Source organism: Dreissena polymorpha, chromosome 13 (assembly GCF_020536995.1).
Source record: "Dreissena polymorpha isolate Duluth1 chromosome 13, UMN_Dpol_1.0, whole genome shotgun sequence".
NCBI classification, from domain to species: Eukaryota; Metazoa; Mollusca; class Bivalvia; order Myida; family Dreissenidae; genus Dreissena; species Dreissena polymorpha.
The window spans coordinates 14,877,213-14,893,734 of NC_068367.1; the positions used below are offsets into that span (position 1 = coordinate 14,877,213).

At 34.8% G+C, this 16,522-nt stretch overlaps 1 protein-coding gene across 2 annotated transcripts; it reads left to right on the plus strand.

The window, feature by feature from the left end:
* Positions 1-231: 231 nt before the first annotated feature.
* On the plus strand, positions 232-16,320 carry LOC127855950 (glycoprotein-N-acetylgalactosamine 3-beta-galactosyltransferase 1-like). Of its 2 annotated transcripts, none has more exons than XM_052391888.1 (4): positions 232-574; positions 7,555-7,803; positions 10,292-10,950; positions 13,640-16,320. In XM_052391888.1, the coding sequence occupies exons 2-4, from the start codon at positions 7,560-7,562 to the stop codon at positions 13,784-13,786; spliced, it is 1,050 nt and encodes a 349-aa protein (XP_052247848.1). In that variant the 5' UTR covers positions 232-574; positions 7,555-7,559; the 3' UTR covers positions 13,787-16,320. The 2 variants fall into 2 exon arrangements, with proteins under 2 accessions (XP_052247848.1, XP_052247849.1); XM_052391889.1 differs by lacking the exon at positions 232-574 and adding an exon at positions 3,706-3,742.
* The last annotated feature ends 202 nt before the right edge of the window (positions 16,321-16,522 follow it).

Genomic DNA, 16,522 nt, shown 5'->3' on the forward strand with positions numbered 1-16,522 from the left:
GTGCATTTAGTAACGGTTTCTATATGACAAGACAACCTGTACGTTTAAACAGTCGATGTTACGTTACAAAATATCAGACGAAAACTGGTGATCTTGTCGCTTTAATAATGTACAAATAAGGTTAATCAGTATAGACACCGATGGGCAAACATTTAAAGTTCTCAATCCAAAACGAAGGAACTAAACACCTCTTGACCTCTGCATATCATATCAGCGTTCGTGTTTGGTTCTAGACAGATAAACATGTTAAAGCGAGTTTATTTATAACTCACACTGATAACAGTTTCAGATGCACTTTCTACATGTACAAAGCGAACGGAAACTTTCTTCTTGTGCATACATGTTGATGGTTAGACTTCAACCTGATTGTTGATGATAAACGTTTGTTAATTGTAGACTGTTTACCATTTGATTGTAAACTGTGTACCACGGATGGTATTTTAACCTTAAACAACACGCTAGTAGAAAACTATAAGACAAATTGTTAAAGGGTTATGAATTGGTGTTTATTCAGAAACATGAATCATTCTTTTAATTGGACTTTTCAGAAGGAATGTACCTAGATAAAAGACAAGTAAGTAAATATTACATATAAGAGTATACACATCTTTGTGATCATGCGAATAAAACATACGTACAAAAAAGCATTAAAGTTATATACTTTTACATATTCACAAGTTTAAATACTAACATCACTGTAACAGCATTTGGAGTTGAACATCTGAACCTTAATATGAAATCAAAGCCAGATTTTGAACAAGATTAGACTTTATAACTATATCTGTTTGAAAATCGTTATAAAGTTTAAAAAATATTTAAAAATTATACTTTTGTTTCGTGTCCGAAAATTATAGCACACACTTATATTCCCAAAATTTAATGTCCGAAGGCAATAAAAAAACATTCATATTTCATCTAATATGTTTGATGATTTTTTTAAAGATAAATATTCCAATGTTAAACTTTGACCACAAACTTTAATGATTGCCATAAATATGGATATTTAATTAGTAAAGATCCATGTATTTATACTGTCAGTAACCTCTTTATGATAACTTTGTTTTTCTTTGATAATTATCTTTAACGACTTCATATTTAGTGCACTACAATTGAAGTCGACTTGAAACACTTTATATTTTAATCCGGAGCATGTCGCCTAAGATAACTTTTAATTGATCTTACTAAATATGTAATAACTAACAAAATACTAATTTGACAAGACAAGACAAACGTTTATTTGTAAATAAAGGCCAGCGGCCCAAAATACAGAATATATAAGTAATAACAAACAATTTATGAGATGTGATACATCAATGTTTAACATCAATTTTGATCTACATCTTTCTGTTGCATTATTTCGTTTACAAAAAAATGCTATGCTTTTTAGTTTTCTTTCATCAGAAATGTGCATAAGATTGCACACATTTTGGAAATTTTGTTCACCATTGTACCATGAAAAGATATACATTTTCCTTTCTTGGTTTAATTTTTGACATTTAAAAAATACATCAAACTTATTTTCAAAACATATATTATAAAAATAAACTGAACAATATGTTCATATTCGGGGTTCTCTAGAAATTCCTAAATGTCTTCCAGTTTCAATTGCTAATTTATGACTTGAACAACGGGGTCTAGCAAATGGCTTTCGAACATAAATGTGTATATCAATAAAACAATATTTGTCTGGGTTTAACATATATTTGAAATGTTTGTAGGTATCACATCTCCTATCTCTTTACTTATCCAAAGAAAACCAAATCATACCGGTACAAAATGTTTTTTGACGATGCTGCGAAGCATCGTCTAAGTAATCATATCATGAAAAAATTCTTCACAATGGCAACCTATGTAAAAGACCGAGCCAGTCCGAATGAGATAGCTCGATTTTTCTAATCTGCATACCTCGCTTATTATCATTGATAAAGGTATAGGAAGCTCAGCTTTAAATAGGACAGCATATTCTGGGAAAAGATTTAATAATAGTTTGAACACGTTAATTTTAAATAAGTTATATTCAATCCATTATATGTTTATAGATCAATGAAACAACTATGCATTTTCTGTATTGTATTTGACATTTGTCGTGATTCGGTAAATAAATTTCGAATTAAAACGTGTATAATTAACTTTCAACGCGATCATGAGTGTAAAGAAAACGAATTATTTCCAACCTGCCATTTGTAAACGTTGTAGCAACTAAGGTATATAAACAGCATAATAGCCGTATCATATCTGTGATACTCGCTCTTCTGCGTGCTTTCTCATTTTGCATATTTAATAAACTTTTCAAACATAAATTACAGAGCCACATCAGTGCACATACTATGTTTGACAATTCATTCGTTTGTTGGATATTGTTTGCTGTTTTAAACACATATTAGGTCATATCGCGAAGATTAAGTTAACCTTACCATGCGTTCATGGGCGAACTCACGTTTTTAAGTGCTCTTACGACTATGTGCTCATACCCACATCGGGAATCATCATGAAATAATTGCTGTACTTAACGAACAAACATGCCTAAGTTTATTGAATTAGAGAAAAAGAACAATAATCAAAAGAGAAAAAGTATATGTTCATGCACATGGGATTGTGAAATCACGTCCGTACACATAGCATCATTAACTTAGGAAAGGAAACAACGAAATATAAAGTTTGGTATGATATGCATGTGAAATTAAAGAGCATAGTGTAATTAAAGAGCATGTCAAGTTTTGAATTTATATGCTGAAACGTAATGTTATAACCAACAAACGTTTTACTGTAACACATTTTTTCAAGCTAGGTGGTACAGAAAATACACGTCGAATACCTTTTTAAAGATATTTCTTGTTATATTTGATCGAGAATGTAACCCGCCTCCCAGTTTCGCTGAAAGAATCAAGTTTTCCACGGGTACTACTTCCACGTACCCCCAATTTTTTTTTCGTACCCTACATTTTTCGTACCCAATTTTTTTCGTACCCAATTTTTTTTCGTACCCAAATTTTTGCTCATAACCAAAAAATTTTTTCTTACCCAATTTTTTTCCTACCCAAATTTTTTTTCGTAACCAAATCTTTTTACGTACTTAATTTTTTTGGCATAATTTTTGTACCCAAAATTTTCGTACCCATTTTTTTCCAACCCAAAATTTTCGTACCCACATACCCAATTGTGGTGATGTAGATAAACTTAAATAGATGCTTTTATATCAAAAGCATCGTCACACCAGTACTGTCAGTACTTTGATTTACAGATGTCACCCAATTAGTCCTTCCAATTTCGTCGTGCCGCTTTAACATAATATAGCAATTTCTAGGATATCGATCCTCTGCCATACTAATTAATTTACACCAATATTTAACACATGTTACATGATATTTTATACAAAGCGGTAATCTACCATATTCCCCTAGTACCATGCTATCATTTACAGATTTATTTACACCAAGAACATATTTACAAAACACGATTTGTATTTTTTCAAGAATGTCTGAGAATTCTATTCCATATGTCGTAGGGTACAAATTATTCACATAACATGCATACTATTTAGTTATTTCAATCTTAGGTTTTTAATATTAATTTGAATATATTTCTCTGGTCAAGGGGAAGCAACCTAACCGTTTAACCTTGTGCATGATTTACTAACATTAGCGTTATCTAAACCTTGCTCGTGATGCACGTGCACATAACTTTCAATTGTCATAGATGGTCGTATTTCTATTTGTTGTAGGAAAATTATAGATTTTCTCAGGTATACTATCCCTTTTCTTTAGTAACTATTAAATAACATATTATTATGATATGTATGTATTAGTCAATTTATTTGGTATTGTTCGCAGTCCTTATAAATAATGCGTTTATGTATTTTGACTCGCCGTACCTACTCTTTGTGTATGTGTATTGTTCTATCGTTGTGTTAAAATGTGCATTCTTGTTCATTTGTTTATCTTATTTAATATTTGTTTCAGAACAATCCTATACGTTAACATCGATTAATACGGTCAACTGCAATAAAATCATTAACTTTGCTTCTGTGTTGGTCGAAATAAAAACCTCGCAGAGAACGAACTCCGAAAATCTCGGAACCATATATAAGTATATGTTTGACCATTGAATCAAACAATTCAAAATTGTCCGTATATGAAAAATATCCAACGTTATTTGGTATGATGTAATAGCAAAAATAGATTTTCGGGCTTGAGCTCAAAGTTTTTCTTTCGCTTTCCTCCATGATAGTTAACGCGTAAAAAGAAGACCCATATATATATATATATATATATACATGTATATATATTAGCGATGGTAACGAATATCCGGATATCCGAAAACTAGTCAAGTATCCGGATAGTAAAATATGATCGGAATACTTGAGTATTACCCTTTTTGTTGTGCTCATTAAGCTCCTTATCGTATATTTTGACCTTAATCTGTATACCAGATATCGTTGACAGACTGTCAAAAACCTTTAACTTAGTTCTTGTTAAGCGGGATCCTGTGACAGTACCCCATCGCCTTGGTGATAATGGCATGGTTGCCTTATTGTCCACCTCAGCCCCCGTGATTTGTTGTTGGTCTTTTATTCCCGATAATCAATCCCCGTTCCCGGCGCATGTGAGTTTGGTAGGTGGTCAGCATACCGGACAGGTGGGTTTCCTCCGGTTACTCCTGTTTACCCACACAACATAAGACCACCCCAAAATTGAATAACTCCCAGTAAAAACTATATTGCTGGAAATTTCAGCTCTCATTCAAAATGTGTCCCAACTTTCTCGAGTCGAGTAAGCAACTTAGATAGTAGTGCTGGTATACACTCCGGGTCTACAAATAATGCGGCCTATGACCCGGATGGACCTCATAAACTTAGAAATACACACACACACACTTCCCAACAATCGACATCAAATGGCTTCGTAGTCCATGTAAACGTACTCCGAAAGCCTTTGATAATTTTTGCTATGGCGGCTCTGGGAGTACATTAGTCCATATAAACGTACTCCCAAAGCCTTTGATAATTTTTGCTATGGCCGCTCTGTTATCCTTTGGGTTATAAAGCTGAAAGTTGAATTATTGCAACTAATGGCTTCTTGGCTTCAATTAACGGTTGCAACAGTGTGAAAACATGTGCTATGTTCACTCTAATTTAAAAAAAATCATTTGGTCAATATCTGTAGTAATTAATGAATCGGTATTCAAGTTGCAAACACTTTGATTCCCGATAAAGGACACTCCGGATAACAGAGACTTTCAACAAATTGGGCACTTTGATTACCGAGTTTTACCTTCTACATGAAATGCATTTATGTATATTATGGCCATTCTTACCAAACATTTTGAAGTGCGAATCAATTTGCATAGCCAAGCGCGACACATTAGGAATCTAGGCATAACGATCGTGTTTCATTTTACTTATAGTAGGGCTCTAAATAAAGGGAGCGAGGAAAATACATCTTTGCTCTTCATAAAATCCTACATGTATGTCGTTGGTGCTCATTAGAATCGCATCATCAAGACGATACTAATGCGTAGCCACAAAATTAATAAGAGGATTGAAAAGAAGAATTTATTTTTACACAATTATAACGTAAGCTCGAAGTGCGATTCACCTGACCCTAAATCACTTTATTGGTTGAGTTATAAGAATTTCGGACCTGCATCGCTGCTGATATTTATCTTAAAGTTTTAGCTGAGTGATGTTTCATGACATGCTACTTAATATATAAGTAAATGACCTTAGTACCTTCATTAGTACATAATTATACATGCTTTTAGATCAATCGTTTCGCTGCAAGGAACGTTAGTTAAAATTGTTAAAGCTATTGTACTATGCGAAGATCCGGCGGTTGGATGTCTCGAAAACTGGAAAATATATGGTCATATGGACGGAACTCATCAGACATATCGAATAAGTTTCTCATTTATCTTTCACATTTATGCAAAATCATAATCATATTCCAAAGAGATAAGAACATGTTTCGGTAATTCGTTTTAAATTTACTTCAGCACATACATTTTTTTACATTGCCTGCTTACTAAACAGTATTCCACGGCGAATTATGCATTCTGATTCACTAACAAAGAGTGTGTTATATCTGGTAAAAAGTGTCGACTAATCGGGAATAGAAGTGCCATTGTCATTAAGATGATCGGTTAAAGAAGTGTCCATGAAAATTTTGCATCCGACTCTTTAAACATTTGAATGTTCTCAAATACTTTCGTAAACTAAAAAGTAACATGTTGTAACATTCATGGACATAATGATCTTTTATTTCGAAAAGTAAGCACGTTCTTGGTTTATTTCCAAGTAGTTTTATTTTGATGAAATATTTACTGATCATCCAATTCATCGTTGATTATCGATGGAATTTTATCGTTTTTTTTAATAAATATAATCCACCGTTTTCTGCGAATTTCTTTCTTGGAAATACGAAATACCATACCACTAATCGACCACACAATGCCCCGTGTCTGAAAAAAAATGAACAGAATATAAATGCAAAAAACGCTGAAGAACTGTTCTCTCGCGCTTGACTTTTGTTGTTCGCTGTTATCGAAATGCCATCTGTTATCAAAGTATCCGCATACCCGGCGTGATTTCATTAGTGTTGCATAAACAATCGAGTACTGAGTACCGGTGAATTTCTAAACCCGTGTTTTATGCATATAAAAAGTGTATATCGTAGCTTGCAAGAGCTTGTTTCAGTTTTACGATGATTTTGTAACGAATTTACGTAATTTAAAGAAGAGTAGTAGTGGTGGTAATGGTAGTGGTGATGGTGGTGGTAGTAGTGAATTTTAAAGTAGTAGTAGTAGTAGTAGTAGTAGTAGTAGTAGTAGTAGTAGTAGTAGTAGTAGTAGTCGTAGTAGTAGTAGTAGAAGTAGTAGTAGTAGTAGTAGTAGTAGTCGTAGTAGTAGTCGTCGTAGTAGTAGTAGTAGTAGTCGTAGTAGTCGTCGTAGTAGTAGTCGTCGTAGTAGTAGTAGTAGTAGTAGTCGTAGTCGTAGTAGTCGTAGTAGTCGTCGTCGTAGTAGTCGTCGTCGTCGTCGTAGTCGTCGTCGTAGTCGTAGTCGTAGTCGTAGTAGTAGTAGTCGTAGTCGTAGTAGTAGTCGTAGTAGTAGTAGTAGTAGTAGTAGTAGTAGTAGTAGAAGTAGTAGTAGTAGTAGCAGTAGTAGTAGTAGTAGCAGTAGTAGTAGTAGTAGCAGTAGTAGTAGCAGTAGTAGTAGTAGTAGCAGTAGTAGTAGTAGTAGCAGTAGTAGTAGTAGTAGTAGTAGTAGTAGTAGTAGTAGTAGTAATAGTAGTAGTAGTAGTAGTAGTAGTAGTAGTAGTAGTAGTAGTAGTAGTAGTAGTAGTAGTAGTAGAAGTAGTAGTAGTAGTAGTAGTAGTAGTAGTAGTAGTAGTAGTAGTAGTAGTAGTAGTAGTCTCTTCCTTCCTATATCATTATGTCCATAAATCAATAAGGGCCCCTTCGTTCTTCGATAACTCCCTCCCCTCCATCATCCACTCGCCTACTCAATATCTCGCGAATATATTATTTCTTCCCCTTGTTCACATACACGTTTTTTTTTCAGGCAAAATGCAGTCGAACGCGTTGAATTTCGTGTTCGGTTTAACTATCGGACTGGTGTTCTCGTACGTAACAATCTCCTATATGACCGGTTTTCACATTCCCCGGCCTACACAAATGCGTTTCGTTGCGACGGGTGAACCGGAAATGAAGCTAGATTCCGCTGGGCGCATCTTCCTGAACCACGAGGACTTGGAGAGATTCGGGGCCATAGTGCATCCCGTCGAGTTTAAGGACACACATGCACACAACGGTAGGTTCCTGCAGATATTGACATGTACGCAGACATATGTATTTACGCCTTTTATTTCTTTGTCCAAGGATTCGCAAATCAGCGACCGCATTTGTCAACTGGGAGCTTTTATTTTCTACAAACGATCATGGTGACATACCTATTTAAAGAAGATGTTTCTTTGGCTCCTACAAATAATCAAAATATAATTTCGATTTCATGAAAAGGCTCACATGAGTAAGGAAGGGTCCAGAAGGGCAAATATTTCTATAAATGATGAGCTTATATTTCACGTATAGTGTTTCAAACAATCAAACTGAAAAATTGTGATTTAACTTAGAACTATATAAAACTTAATGTTGAGAAAACTAAATACTGAATAAAGCAAATATTTTAATTTTATAGCATCTCTATGCCAATTGTGTTTAGTTTTTTTAATAATAAATCTTATTTTAAGGAAAACATTAGGTAAGTAAGTTATCCGGACTTTGAAATTTTCGATTAAGATATAATTAAGTTTCCTAATTTTGTAGTGTGAATCCTGATTAATAATGCAAGCCATGTTATAATAAAATGCTCTTGATAAACGTTTTACCAAGCATTTGAAAAACGCACTGAACTATTCACTTTGTAATAAAAAAAGTACTGGAAATTATAATGGTTCATCCAATTTGTTCTGTGGCTTTAACCCATTTATGCGTAGTGGTCTCTCCCATCCTTCTAAATTGGATCAATTTACTTCCAAAATTAGGGATGTCTAGTATATTAATTTCTATATTTAGAATATTTATTACAGAAATCCCTTTAAGCAAACAGCGTAGACCCTGATGAGACGCCGCATCATGCGGCGTCTCATCTGGGTCTACGCGGCTTGCCGATGCCTTTTTTCTAGACGCTAGGCATAAATGGGTAAATATCAACGCATCTAGTTTATCTTTTGCATTTGTAAAAAATACAAATCGATTTGTTTCACTTGTTTTTATCTGTCCGTTTGGAAAAGTAAAAGCGATAAATTAATGCACAATGGATAGTTATTTTGTATGTGTTTAAATAGAGTTCCATACGCAGGGGGGAATACGCTTCTGTGACAAAAATTTTAGCAAGCAACGGAACTTACAGCAGATTTTCTTTTACATTGACTGTTCAAACAAAACTTCTGTCACACGTTTGAATACGGTAATATCGTCAAAGTCCTTTTCGGCAAGTATATTGACTTTTAAACAAGTTTCTTTGGCAGTTCAGTTTTATGAAGAAAGGTCAATTCCAAGCTTTGTCTTAATATAAAGCTTGCAATCTACAAAGTGTCATCAAGATTTGTCAATGCAGACTACATGTATTGAGCAGGACGTTTGCATGCAACCAGTATAGGTTTTGTTACAAACACAGATATTCAATTAAAATGTCACCCATGTCTTCGTGATCATCATGTGAGGTCACCTATCAAAGCCTATATATCTAAGCTGCAGTTTATGCAGAATCATGCCCCTTATTATAATTTTTGTAATAACGAATGCACGTTAGCGTTTGCATGCAACAACTCGTATCTCTAGCTGACATGCGACCTAGCATTGGGTTGCATTTCGGGCCAGTTGGGTTAAAGCCATTGCCACTGTTGCTAAATATATATATAAAGATAACGCTCAACAACTTCAGTTAAGTGAGAGAAATTCTGCTGATTTTTGTGTGTTGAAAGATTACACGCCAGCGAGAGATTGCATTTCGGGTCAATGGTGTAAAGGTTACAGTTACTTAAAGTGCCAAACGTGCTTCCAATCTATAGCTTTAGTTTGGATGGAGTACTTTGAAGTTATTTTGTTTGTAGGTATCTTACATTCAGGCCTTTGAAGGAATTGCACGTGGGGCAAATTGGGTCAATGTCATGGTAACTTGATATAGAATAATAGTATCCGGTCAATAACTTGACTTCAGTCTAAGATTTGTTCTGTTATTGTTTGCGTGTGTGTGTAGTTGGCACGCAGGCATTGCTTTCAAACTGAATTAATTTAATCTAAATCGGGAAAATGTTTTAGAATGTAGTTTTTTGCATGGTCAAATTTCTTGTAATAATGTATAAATGCTACCTTTAGATAACATAAACTGTATTACTTCTCCAGTAATTCGACCTTAAATGAATCATTGTAGTCATCACATTAAGTGACTGACATAAATGTACATTATACTTTCAAACCGGATGAATTATCTGGAGCCTTTTTTGTTCATATCGGTCATGAGCAAGACACACATGTTGACGATAAAGATTTATGATGATGATCAATGATGATGCTTTTAATAAAGTAACACCATTATGACGACGATGATGACGATGACGACGACGGTGTTGATAATGGTTACATTGAACGCTTTTTAGTGTTCAAAACCAAAGTTAGTTGGCATCAAAGTTAGTTTCTAGTATTACATACTTCGTTGTTCAACACCCTAGTTCGTAACGCAGTGCGGTACAATAAGGTTATTATAACAAGCGACATGTACGTTTTTTTCTCGTTGGCAGATGAAGATGAAGAAGCGCGACGACTGGAGAAGGAGGTACGCGTGCTCTGTTGGGTCATGACCAGCCCCCAGAATCTGGAATCCAAGGCAACGCACGTGCGTCGAACGTGGGCGCGACGCTGTAACAAGCTTCTCTTCATCAGCTCGGTGACCAACGAAACATTTCCCACTATCGGCATCGACGTGCCGGAAGGGCGCGATCATCTCACGGCGAAAACTATGAAAGCTTTTAAATATATCTTCGAGCACCATATGGATGATGCCGACTGGTTTATGAAGGCTGACGACGATACGTACGTTATTCTTGAAAATATGAGATACTTCTTGTCCGGACAAAATACAAACGAGGCTATTTACTTTGGCCACCATTTTAAACCGCTTGTGAAGCAGGGGTACTTTAGTGGCGGAGCGGGATACGTACTAAGTAAAGAATCACTGCGCAGATTTGGTGCGCACGGAAATAACGCATCCGTCTGCAGGCAAGATGGCGGCGCGGAGGATGCGGAATTTGGGAGGTGTATGGAAAAACTAGGCGTAAAAGTGGGAAATTCTACCGACAAACTAGGGCGCAGTAGATTCCACTGTTTTGATCCCGACACACATCTCACGGGTAATTACCCGGACTGGTACTACAAGTACGATGCACACGGGGGTAAAAAGGTAAAGGTCATACGTGCCGAGCCTGATATAAAGAGAAACGATATTAGTTTCATTGTGTACTTGAATTTATCCGACTAGTTGAAAAAGGTTTACACGACGATTCTTGGCGATTCGAATTAAAACTTCACACATTTACTCTTTTATTAAATATTTCGGCCAAAGGCCTTCTTCAGTAAACGATTATTATTACTTCCGTTATGATCGACAGAAGAAAACGCTATGTAAAGTTGTCATAATAATCGTTTACTGAAGAAGGCCTTTGGCCGAAATATTTAATAAAAGAGTAAATGTGTGAAGTTTTAATAATTTCCTCCCTCTGGAGATCCAATACATAGAGATTCGAATTAATTCAAGTATGTTAATAATAGCACTAACATGGTATAATATTTTATGAAATAAAATATGTGTGAGACAATTTAATTTCTAGCGATGAATGTTTAGAATTAATAGCAAAAGACGGGTTAGATTGACTGAATCGACCCTTGCGTAATGTTTAAAAAAATATTGTTGATCTTTCCCGGTCATTGAACTGAGTGAATCATGCGATCCATTGACGTTATGTCAGCAGGGAAGCGCGTGAAGTTTGGTTATGAATCGTTCTCATTCACTGCATGCATGTATTGAAATTTCAGAAAAATGGATAAGGCTAATGATTCGTTTTAATTAGATAAATTGTCTCCAAGTCTTATTTCTATTTTATCTTAAACCGCAAAGAAATTTCTTAAAACGTAGTTTTGCGAAAGTCATGAATTAGTAGTGTAAGGTTTGGTAGGCATGTACTACACAAGTTTACACGACACTGGAGAATCCTTCTATAAAATCATTTCGATTTAGGATAAATAATACAAAGACATGAAACTATCCTGCTTATCTGCTTATATGACATCTTCGTCCCTATGTAAAGGACATAATTAAATAAAATCACTACGACGCTGCAATTTTAAAAATTGCACGATACAAGTGTTCTAATATAAATTTTCGACTAGATGATCTTGATATGAAGCAAATTTGGACATTGCATAATCTGACAGCTCTTAAATTGAACATGTTCTTTCTCAGTCAATTGTTCAGCTGTTACATCTATGATATTGTTGGTACAAGCTCTTATCGAAATTCCTACGTAAACAAGGCGCACCCCACGACTTGGAGCGCAAGTGGTCGTTATTGACTTGAATAGGAATGGGCGAGATAAACGTGTGTGTGCTATCGCATGTATCGTGTTCTCAAACCCCGTCATTTGAAAACCCTTCTTCTTAACCCATTTATGACTAGTGGAATTTATAATCCTTCTAAATTGAGTCAATTTATTACCAAAATTAGGGATGTCTAGTACATTTATTTCTATATTTAGGATATTTCTTACAGAAATTCCTTTAAGCAAACAGCGCACTGACAAACAATTTTAAATGCGTGTGAGCAAAGTTACGTCATAGGGAACATTAAAATTTAAGTTAACATATATTTTGCGATTTTATTGTTTGTTTATGAGATAATGAGTACCTTGTATCGATGCAAAGACGCTAGCATGAAATCATTGTCTTTATGTGTAGTACGTATTATTATCTTAGAGAAAATGATTATATTTGTTTACAACGTTTAATTTCTAAAATAGATTTCACTTTGTCCGAAAAAGATGTTCGTGTAATTATTAAACCATTAAGACCAGACAAAAGTTCAGTTTAGGCCATGATACCTTGACAAATTTCTCTACCCAAACAAATCACAACAGGAACTACAGATGTATTCAGGGTGTATGATCACGTGACTTTGTTGGGTATTCAATTAAACGTTAATTGACGAAAACACGCCGGCAAGTGCTGCTTTTTTTCAAAATAACTTTCTTAAACAATTTTTCTTAAGAATTTCATCTAGTACATTTTAGACAGATTTTTTATGCTGCTTATGGCAATGTGAAATACATCCGAATTACTTTATTTAATAATCCTGTGTTCGTTTTAAAAAAAATCAATGTATAATTAATTTATTACTGCACGATTATGCTTCACGCAACTTGGAATTGTGTCACCGATTTCAGACGTATTCAATGATTTATGTTTATAACTCAAGATACCGGCACAAACTGCAAGAAAAACTGTCTTTTATGCAATAAATAGGTTTGCAAATGTTTTTCAATAACTTGAGGTATTTGCAAAAATAAAGTTCTTAACGGTGTGTTTACATTCTGTCCAGTCCGTGTGTAAATTCCCTGAAAACCCCGTTGATTCTGCACCCTGTCCAGTCCGTGTGTAAATCCCTGAAAATCCCGTTGATTCTGCACCCTGTCCAGTCCGTGTGTAAATCCCTGAAAACCCCGTTGATTCTGCACCCTGTCCAGTCCGTGTGTAAATCCCTGAAAACCCTGTTGATTCTGCACACTGTCCAGTCCGTGTGTAAATCCCTGAAAACCCTGTTGATTCTGCACCCTGTCCAGTCCGTGTGTAAATCCCTGAAAACCCTGTTGATTCTGCACCCTGGTATTGACTTGGATTCATTGCTATCAGTATAACCTTTCATAGCGTTGATTACCTGGTCATATCGACTGGTCCTTTTATCATAAATTGAATAATATTTAATGGACCTCTTGTAAATAATTGTATAATATTCGCTAGTAAATAATTATATAATATTTTTATCAGTTATTACACTATATATTGTTTTTGTTGATATTTCTTTTACCTATACTTTACAGGGTCGTGAGAGCATCAGTGACTATGCTATTTCCTTCCACTACGTACCGGTGGCGAAAATGTACGCTTTGGAGTTCTACATTTACCATTTGAGACCGTATGGTTTACAGTCGGGCAAACAGGAGTTGAACCATGATCGGGGCAACTGACCGGAATGAAAAACAAATATATAAAAAATACACTATTTATTTTGTGCAAGATCATACTTTTATACATACTATTTACCACTCGTGTGCATAATACAATGATCCGATCCTATTTTCGCATGTTTAATGGCATTTGGGAATGCGTGCACGATCATTAACAAATGTATGTGTTAAACAGGTGCGTTAAGATTTACATTAATAATTTTCTTAAGTGATTTACGGAAAACAGCGCACATCTGCAAATCTTGGGAATTCCAGTGGACCATGGTGCTCTTTATTTTATATGGAAAACTTCTTGTGTATAGTAAGATTTGATGTTATGTGATCGGCGTATGGGATTCAGAGAGTAGGTTGTTCCGGTGTGCGCTGGAAATCTGCCTTAGAGCGGGTATATATTATTGATGCATTTATCCATTTTGCTTCATAACTTAGTTAATTCATTATATACCATTTTAATAACATTTTAATATATGCAAATCAGTTCTTTCAGAAATAAAAACATCGATGCGTTTTGTTAATAAATGTGAGGGTTTCATTTAATTTCTATATATGCAGAGAACTGTATATATTTGGTTTTGTGGTTTTATTCGCGGGATTTGGTAATTCCAATAGTAATCCGTTATTTAGTATATGTTTTATGTTTTGGCATATCACTTTGATGCATACATGCTGTGCGATTATATCATTTTCTATAAATACATGTATAAATATTTTGATGATATGCTCTATCCTAATTTGCAATTATTAGGCACTATAAATATATGGTGACGTAAGTGCTTTATCATTAGAAGGGCCTGTATCCACAACCCGATTTCCGCGTCCACACATTTCGAATTCAAAGTATATCAGTATTTAAACAAATAAAAGTCAGTGGTCGATTGATGATAGCACATTATTGAATTATAGATTTACTGATTTTTATAACATAATTGTCATCATACTGGCTAGAACTCCTGCAAATCAGACCAAAAAGGGCATTTTCGGACTATGTTATCTTTAACATCTCTTATGTTTTGGGGTTATTTTAACTTGTGATTTGAAGCATATGCGGATTTTACTTTAGAACAGGTGTGTTTGGTAAATGCATCTGATTGTAGTGTTCATCGAAAAAGTTTTTTGTATAATCATGTATATTTTTACAGGAACAATATATTTCTATGTACGTGTTGTGTGATGTCGATAAAATCGATGTGTTACTATGTCTGTTATGGTTTTAAGGGACACAAGTTTTGATATTGTTAATTTAATCTCGAGTAATATTGATCTCCCTTTATTAGTCTTCATGGGTTAACCCTCCAACTGTCTTGTCTTTCCGTCCAAAATTTTGTCCTAATATTTTCTGTAAAAAAAGACCACTTAAGATACTCGGATGAAACATAGCATACTTAAAACGGGCAATAAGAGAAGTATGCTCACCAACATTTTTACAAAAAGTTAAAGGACGTCGTTGTTAATACAATTAGAACACGCCCTATCTTAAGTGTATACATTCAAAAATTGGAAACAATCAAAAAGTACTTAAGATATTTTACGAACATTGGTATAAACATTCAGCTAAAGGTTTAACATATGTCTGTTAACCCATTCATGCCTAGTGGACTCTCCCATCCTTCTAAATTGAATCAATTTATTTCCAAAATTATGGATGCCTAGTATATTTATTTCTATATTTAGAATATTTCTTACAGAAATTCTGTTTAGCAAACAGCGCAGACCCTGATGAGACGCCGCATCATGCGGCTTCTCATCTGAGTCTACGCTGTTTGCCAAGACCCTTTTTCTAGACTTTAAGCATAAATGGGGTAATGTTACATTGCTTATCCGTCCGTATAGCGGTCAGTCTGCAGGACACTGACATAACAAAAAACTATATATCACCAAACGGGATCTCGAGATTTTTCAGAAAGTACTTACGATCATTGAACGGAACTTTAGACAATTGTAAATGACCGTGTGGGGATTATACAAGACCTTTCCGCATCCACCGGCGGCCAAAGGTCAGGGCACGTTTATTACTAACCCTATCTCTACCATACAACAGTATTTTACCATGTCATTTCATACACAAATATATTTTACTATACCTTGCGTACGCTGCAGCTGTGTTAAATTTAACTTTCATTATAACATGTATTTTTAAACGCTTATAAATGCGCTATCATAAAAATATTATCATGAAACTCGCAGGTCATATAGACGTTGTGATAAGATTATGCGCCACCTTTAAAAACAAAACAAAAAGGCATGTGCTACACGCTATTTTGCATTTTTATTGAGATTCAACACAAACGTACATATGAAGGGAAATGTGAACGTTAATTCATGAGTTTCAATTGATAGGGAGTTTTGCCCAATCAGCAGGAGACTCCTTTATTGTGTGGGATACTGCAAAGTTTTTGTTATAATTTAAATGTTTGTAGTGCTTGTATCTTGTCCACTATGTTATCGGGTTTAGTTCTTTCTCTGATGTGTCTCGTAAGATACGCAGATGAGTGGTTGTGATGAGTTTTATTGTTTCAATAAACTTATCAAATTTATACGATTTTTTGTCATTTTTATGGTAACTTGAAATACTTATCCATTCTGATAGAGATATTTATTTTCGTGTTGGTCAAAAAGTTGAATTTCGTCGCTGTTCTAGGAAAACCGCGCAAGTCTATTTTTGCTTGATTTTTCTCTGATTTTACTTTATCGGCAGCTTTGTCACCCTAGGGTGACTTCAAGCCGATTCATGTCACC